Source organism: Scomber japonicus, chromosome 1 (genome assembly GCF_027409825.1).
Source record: "Scomber japonicus isolate fScoJap1 chromosome 1, fScoJap1.pri, whole genome shotgun sequence".
NCBI classification, from domain to species: Eukaryota; Metazoa; Chordata; class Actinopteri; order Scombriformes; family Scombridae; genus Scomber; species Scomber japonicus.
In genome coordinates, this window is record NC_070578.1 from 35,711,575 (window position 1) to 35,719,610 (window position 8,036).

Here is an 8,036-nt window from a genome sequence, read left to right on the forward strand (position 1 = left end):
CACAGTGAAGTGTTGAATGATATGGAAAAAACAGTGATTCAAGAACTGCATGACAAAATCAGGAGAAGTGAAAAGATATTTCAAAAGATATTTAAAATGTAATGGTTATGAATGAAAGGTACAAACTGGGATTACTGTAAGTCTCAGTGAGTCAGTCACTTCTATATGTAAGGAATAAGTAACACACACAGGGATCAGTTGTTGAGCCATTGATTGATTGATTTATTTACAAGTTGATTATATACGATCTATTTTTCATATAAAAATAATTAATCTCAAAGTTATAAAAAATAAATACTATACTATTAAAAAATAAATAAAATAAATAAATAAATAAATAAAAAAATATATATTAGCGGCTCACTTTGCTTTAAAAATAAAAATAAAAAAAATTCTAAAATCAGATTCAGGGTCAATTTAGCATCTCCAATCAAGCATGTTTTGGGGGACAGTGGGAGGAAACCAGAATACCTGGAGGAAACCCACGCAGACACGGGGAGAACATGCAAACTCCACACAGAGAGGAGGTCTCTGTGAGGTCTCAGTGCTAACCACCGAGCCTCCGTGCTGCCCGCTGGTGCCGCTCAGCCCTCCTCCTCATCCACTCTGATGCAGCAGCAGAACGTCCTCCTCATCCAGGAACAGAAGCGCTTAAAGCCCTTCTTCTCCTTGTTCTGCTGGAGCTCTTTGTCATCGGAAAATCAAAAGCAAGTTAAATACTTCACTTGTTCTCACTGCAATGAATAAACAATGAAAAAGGTCTCATTTCATTTCACACACAGTTGGAGGTGACCATTTCTTACCAGATGTGGTGTCATTGTCCTCCTGGGACATGCTACAGGGAAGCAGAGGGAGAGAGAGCTGACGTTGTCTCCTGGAGGACGGACAAAAACACACACAGTTAAAATATTATTCCTGATGTATCATGATGTACGTAATGCTTTCTAATCTGCTGTAATTGTGTCCTAATTTCTCCATCTGTCTCCTCTGATGAGGAAATCATCTTACCAAGTCTCCCTCTGTTGTCCGCTGTCCTCCTTCCAGCGCAGGCAGTATTTAGGTGGTGCAGACTGAACATGTCTGTCTTCATCAGCCTGGCTGGTGCTGGGCTTAAGGAGTTCATAGCTGCCAAAAGAAAAGTCACATGGTTATATTCAGAAGTCATTTGTGTCAGATTTTGTTAATGATAATAATCCAGGACATGTCGATTTTTCAAAACCTACCATTCATGAAAGAACAGGCTGGTCCATGAGTCACTGTCTTCAATGCTCTCTAGATCGCAGGTCGCTATTTCACTGATCTCAGTGAGCTCTGATTCAGTGTCGCTAATGCTCTCTAGGTCGCTAGTGTCTATTTCACTTATGTCAGTGAGCTCTGATTCACTGTCTTCCATGCTCTCTGGTTCAAGTGACTCTAGCTCAGTTACCTGACTGGTCCCTGCCTCTGTTTCTTTGAGGGTCTCCAGTTCAGGTTTTTCGCAGGTACCTGGTTCACTGCTACTGTTCAAACTTTCACAGCTTCCAAAAGAAAAGTCACACTGTTATATTCACAAGTAATGATCACCAACTGAAACTGAATAAATAACCTCAACCTTAAAGCCTTAAATTTGACCAACAGCAAAAGTGTGAAGAATATATTAAACAGTGTGGGTTTATAACATTAGCATATCTGGCTAACAAGCTAATTTGATAATTCAGATAGGCAGTCCAAACATTTAATATGGTCAGAACTTAATCTGAGATAACTTTGATTTGATCCTACAAACATGTTAATTGTTCTTTTTGTCAATATAATGTGATAAATTAGCTTTCCATTTGTCTATATTGTCTGATAGTTTGTTTGCAAAGCAGTAATATAAAGATAAAAATACTCACCATGAGGTATAGTGTTGGTCGCGCCATGTAATAAAGGGATGAGCGAGGACTTGATCTGGTGTCATCCTCACATCTGCATCCAGCTGAAGCATTCCCTTCAGCAGGTCGATGCACATCCTCTTCTCTTGGACGTCCACCTCTCTCATGTCCACCAGGTCCAACTAATGTAGGAAACAAAGAGACAATTCAACAGCAGTCAAGTCAAGTCTTGTGATCAATCAAATCATGTGATCTTCAGCAGCTACAGTATCATCTACTTTAACACTTACATTTTCTACTTCATCCAGGCTGCGATAGTGATATAACTTGCGGCCATAGGAAAGTACATTATTGTCCCAGAACTCCTCACGTGTCTGAAAGAAGGTGAAGTAGGTTTTTAGATACTCAGAAACAATAAACATACAATCTTAAATAAAGAAAAGAATGATAAAGATGAGATGACTTTGTGTTCTTGTGATACTTAGTTGTTGAATGTGTGAAAACATTTTATATTAATATATTCAAATGTCTAATTTTATTCCATACCTTAAGCCTCCATTGTCCCGCAGGGTCTTGAACAAAATATTCTTTCGAATACATCCCGGCACACAGAAGGTGGTCTGGAGGAACTCCAAACAGATCCACCATGCAGTCCACCTGGAGACCAAACACAGCATTACATCTAGATATGCAGCAGGATGCAGTCATAATAACATCCACCATGAACTAGTGAAGTCCACTTCGAGGTGCAAATGACTTTACAACTGTCAGAGATGCTGCCAGAACCCAAATATTCTGCTTCATGCAATATAGGATTATGTAAAAGTAGATCTTATATGAAGAATGTAAAAAAGAAAGCAGTAAACTCAGACTTACTGTGTCATAATCAAAAAAGCCTGGGAAGAGGGATTCACCGAGGGCTATGTACCCCATCACCACACCCAGAGACCACATGTCGATGGCCTCTGAAAATGGGAGTCCCAACATCACTTCTGGAGCTCTGAAAATGAAACACATGTATAATACAGAATGAGGAACTTTTAGCAGATGGCAGAAATATCCTAAAAGTAGTAGAACAATGATTGATGATGAATGATGCTCACCGATAGTGTGCTGGTTGGTGAATATCACCCTGCTCTGCTGTACGGCTGTGAAAAGCGACTCCAAAATCAATCAGCTTCACAGTGAGGGGCTGCACGTTCAGCATAATGTTGTCGAGCTTTAAGTCTGAGTGGATCACGTTGATATCCTTCAGCGCTTTCAATCCACTGGCAGACTGTAAGGACAAAGATCAGAGATTAAATTCACAGGATGCATCAACACTGACAGAGTTGTGTGTTATTGGATGGTACTCTATCCATACCTGTTCAATTATAGCTCTAACTTCATCAAAACACAGAGGGGTGAAGTTCCTCTGGTCCATTAGAAAGTCTCTTAGTGTCATCTCCATCATTTCAAACACCAGAGCAAGCTTCTTGTCTCCGAGTTTGAAAGAGTCGATGAATCGGACGATGTTGTCGTTGTCCAGATTCATCTCCTTGAAATAGTTGAGGACAGTCAACTGTAGATAAATGAGAACATGACAAGTTTAATGCTTGCTCACACACAACATCATCTCTGAACACTGATTAACTTAATAAAGTAACATACTTCATCGTCCAGTTCGCTGCTATTTTGAGGGATCTTCACAGCGACCGTCTCCTTGGTGTCCACTTTGGTGCATTTAAGCACTTCTCCAAAGACTCCCTTTCCCAGAACGGTCACCAGCTCGTAGTTTTTGGGGAGCTGGCTCTCGCTGGAGGGGAGCTTGTTCTTCTTCTTGAAGATTCTCTTAAACATGGCTAAAAACAAAATGTAATGAACATTATCATCTAATAATAAACATCTCAGGGTTAAACTAAACTGATCCAAACTAGCTGCTGCAACTTTAAATTCAAAATCAAACTACATTTTTATTTGACACACAAATGAAGAGACAGCAGTAAAACTGAGTATTAAACTACACTTTGTACTGATTGATTGAAAGGAACGATTGCGTACCTGTATCTCAGATGATTCTCAATCAGTTGAGTTGCTAGGATACTACGATAGGTAGGCTTTATCTGCGTCCACTCTGGTTGGTACGTCGATAAGTCAGTTTTACCTGTGTCCACTCTGGTTGGTCTACAGTTAAATGTCAGGAGGGCTCAGAAAGTGGAACATGAGATCTTGACTCTCCTTATGATGTCATCGTCTACAGTTGTGTCATAAAGCAGAGTTCCAAAATATGCAAATGAGCTACTTTGGAACTAAAGGAGCTAAAAACAAATAAAAACAAAAAAGCTGAGCACAAAAACACAGTCACATCATTTATTGTACATTTCTATCTATGAACTCTTGGTTTTGGTTTTAGACCCGTCACACACGTTGGAGGATGAAATGCTTCAGTTGATGTGAAATCATGATAAACCTCCAAATTTGACCAAACTGCTGTCTGCTTTTATTAAACTTAATCTGCTTTTATTAAACTTAATCTTTTCTTTTACTTTTCTTTTGTCTTTTTAATCTATTTTAACCGTTTTTACTCTAACTTTTAATAAACCCTTTCTCTTTTCTCTTACTAATTTATTTACTTATTTTATTTAAATAGTTTTTCATTTTTATCATTCTTATTTTCTCTTGTGTGCAATGGTCTCGGTTTTTGTCTTTTAATTTGTTCTGTCTTATTATCAGCTTGTCAATCAACTAATTGTAAAGTACTTTGAACTACATTAGCCTGTATGAAAGCTGCTATATAAATAAAATGTTATTGATTCCTCAAATTTGTGTGAAACTACTACTAAGTGAAAGCAGAACAAAGTAAAAAAAACAAAACAGTTTGAAAGACAGAGTGGAGTTGAACACAGACTGTAAATATGTTTAATATTTAGAATAAAAACTGTCTTATATTACAGTGCAGCAGTGTTTTTATAGAGGATATATATAATCTGACGTTGCACCAAATAGTTATGCTGTGTTTTATGTAAAGATTGAACTCATGTAAAGTGTCAGATCTGATGAACCCAACAAGTAGCTGAATAGTCTGCTTGTTTAACAATAACAGTGAACATCCTGAAGCATATAAACTTTACATATCCTTTTAAATGACTCTGTGACCTTAGACATACGTAGACACCGCATTGACTGTGGAGAGGCGCGTGCCTAAAGCGCCGCCATCTTGGTACAGGGCTAGCAGAGGCAGTAGTGCATGTATATCTATGGAGGTAAGAGCTACTCCAGTTTCTAAGTTGAATTATTCACTGAAATCTCGACCAATTTCCAAACGGTTTGATTTGTTAAAAACGTGTCTGTCTATCTATCTATCTATCTATCTATCTATCTGTCTATCTATCTATCTATCTATCTACCTGTCTATCTATCTATCTATCTATCTATCTATCTATCTGTCTATCTATCTATCTATCTATCTATCTGTCTGTCTATCTATCTATCTATCTATCTATCTATCTATCTATCTATCTATCTGTCTATCTGTCTATCTATCTATCTATCTATCTATCTATCTATCTATCTATCTATCTGTCTATCTATCTATCTATCTATCTATCTATCTATCTATCTATCTATCTATCTATCTATCTACCTGTCTATCTATCTATCTATCTATCTATCTATCTGTCTATCTGTCTGAAATTCGTAAGAAACAACCCGTGTGAATATATGTTTCAGCAGAACTGAAATCAGCCTCAACTGTGAACATTTTTAAATCCAGGTTAAAAACACTTCTCTTCTCCTGTAGCCTACTTATTATGATTGAGCTCTCTTTACATCATCAATCTTTCATTTGCACTCTATGTCCTTTTAATGATTTTAAAGCTAATTTATTATTTTATGCTGCAATCTTATATTTAAAGCTCTATTCTAGCATTTTATTTCTCTCTTTCTATTTTTCTGTACTTTGTTTTTATTATTAGTGTGTGTGTGTGTGGGGGGTAATTGCATGTTTTAATAGTCAGTATGAACAGGATTGTTCAGTATTAGCATTAAAATGCACTTATGCATAAAAAGTAAAATAACAGCTACTGAAGAAACGTACCACGATAAAGTTTATTCTTGGATGTAAAACTCAATTTAGTTAGGGGGATTTTTATATAATAGGGTAAGTACGACGGAGGAATCACACGGACCATCATGCGGGAGATGGGAGCTTCATTTATGGATGCAGCACTGCCAATCAGCGGATAGAGTCGTGGTGGGGGTCGGGGGGTCCTCCGCAGGAACATCTGCATGTCCCTGAAGTGTCCATTTTCCGTACCTGGGTCGGCCCTCAGCCGCTGTGGACAGCCTCCAATGCGCACAGTATTTATTAAGTATTCAGCTATTACCTAGGGGTTGCTGTTAGTTGTATATGCCTCCGTCCACATTAATGTATGTGGCGACTAAATCCTTTAATAGCAATGCCATAGGGCTTTAGTTTATCATAAGACTCCATGTAGCTAAATGTAAATGTAAATGTAGTTTATTTATACAGCCCTTTATAACAGTCCTTGCGGTGTACCAAAGTGCTTTACAGCAGGTAATAAATGAATAAAGAGAAAAATAAAAACAATTAAAAACAATAAAATAACAGTGAAAGCAATAAAATACAACAAAATCGAATAAGATAAAATAAGATAAAATAAAATAAAATAAGATAAAAGTGTCATACTACTAGGTGTTAAAAGCCATCCTAAAAAAGTAGGTTTTTAGCCTGGACTTGAAGATGCCCAGGTCAGGAATAGTACGCATCTCATAAGGCGTTGGGGCCTCTGCAGGCGTATTGCCTTCTTTTTACAGTCTATGATTGCCTCTTAATTATCAGTCGGATTGTTTCTTGAGACCCCATGAATCCCCTCTGAATGGCCCGCTGATAGCCTAACCCTGCAGTTGTGGTAGTTAAGAATTTAAAAATAATTTGATTTCCTTTTCAGCATTATGCCTAGTGTTCCACTTTCTTCACATATAATTTCATTGTTTGTTTCAACTAAATTGCTAAGGTTCTTGGAGAAAATGCAGCCAGAGTGTAAATAATAGATAGGTAATGTATGTTCTTTGTCTGGGTTGATTATGCGTCAATCTACTAGTAATGCCTCAGGGCTTCAGTAGGGGGATTCGCGCTACTTCCTCACTCAATACAAACGAGTGAAGGCAAGAGCAGAGTGTGTTCATTCATCCCTCTTCCCTCACTATTTTCCCTGTTTAAGGTAATTACCTACACAAAGCACCGTAAATGTAGTGACACACGTTGTTAATAATTGTTATGTTGTCATGGTTGCTAATTGTGAAAGGAAGAGGTGAATTTTATACTTTTATGTTTTTAAAGAGTTTCTGGCTAACTCCGTCACTGTGTATGCTAGCTACTGTTATTGTCCCGCTTTCGCGCCTGACTGTTCCGTCATCTTCTATATTTGAGCTTGTTACTGTGGTATTTGCTGTAAGATGCTATTGTTGTTTTATTACTGTAACAAGTTCTGTATATAATTGAAACTCAATACAAACGAGTGAAGGCAAGAGCAGAGTGTGTTCATTCATCCCTCTTCCCTCACTATTTTCCCTGTTTAAGGGCACAACACAGTCGACCAGTTCCCCTCCACAAAAGCAGTGATTTCCTCCAAATCCGTCTGGTTCTTACTCCGGAAACGATGCATTTTCTCCTCGTCCTAATACTTCAGATGATGTGATGCTGATGTGCCAAAAGATGAAGTATCTCCTTGTTTGTGAATCCTATCCTAAAGTACAACTCCACAAAATCCTCCACGGCACTTATTTTACCAATTGAATATGGTCTAAAACAACAGGTTAGAATATTATGACTTTATTCTCGTAAATTACGATTTTATTCTCTAAATTTGTGATTTTTTTTTCTCAATGTGGCCCTAATACTCCGTCGTAGGTAAGAAACAAGGGGAATAACTAAATAAATTAAAGTCTTGTGCAGGTTAGACTGTGTTTTAGAGACTCTAAAAAGTTGAAACTTTAAATGTGAGCAAAATGATAACAATACGAATCAAAATCATAAAACAAACATATGAAGTTTTCTACCAAAGATCAATTTTGAGGTATTGGTAATTGACTTGACTTTCTAAAATACTTGAGCAGGTAAACTTGGTTTTTGGTACATCGTATGAGAGAGAGCAGCATTAACTCAGAAGGTTACTTGTGTTT

General features: G+C 37.5%; 1 protein-coding gene across 1 annotated transcript; it reads right to left on the reverse strand.

Annotated features, from left to right (window-relative positions):
• Positions 1–584: 584 nt before the first annotated feature.
• On the reverse strand, positions 585–3,692 carry LOC128363108 (homeodomain-interacting protein kinase 1-like). The gene is made up of 11 exons (XM_053324053.1): positions 3,504–3,692; positions 3,217–3,414; positions 2,957–3,129; positions 2,730–2,853; positions 2,400–2,510; positions 2,144–2,227; positions 1,875–2,035; positions 1,224–1,517; positions 1,009–1,125; positions 804–874; positions 585–685 (listed from the first exon to the last, which is right to left on the reverse strand). Exons 1-11 carry the CDS (start codon positions 3,690–3,692, stop codon positions 585–587), a joined length of 1,623 nt encoding a protein of 540 aa, XP_053180028.1.
• Positions 3,693–8,036: the final 4,344 nt, after the last annotated feature.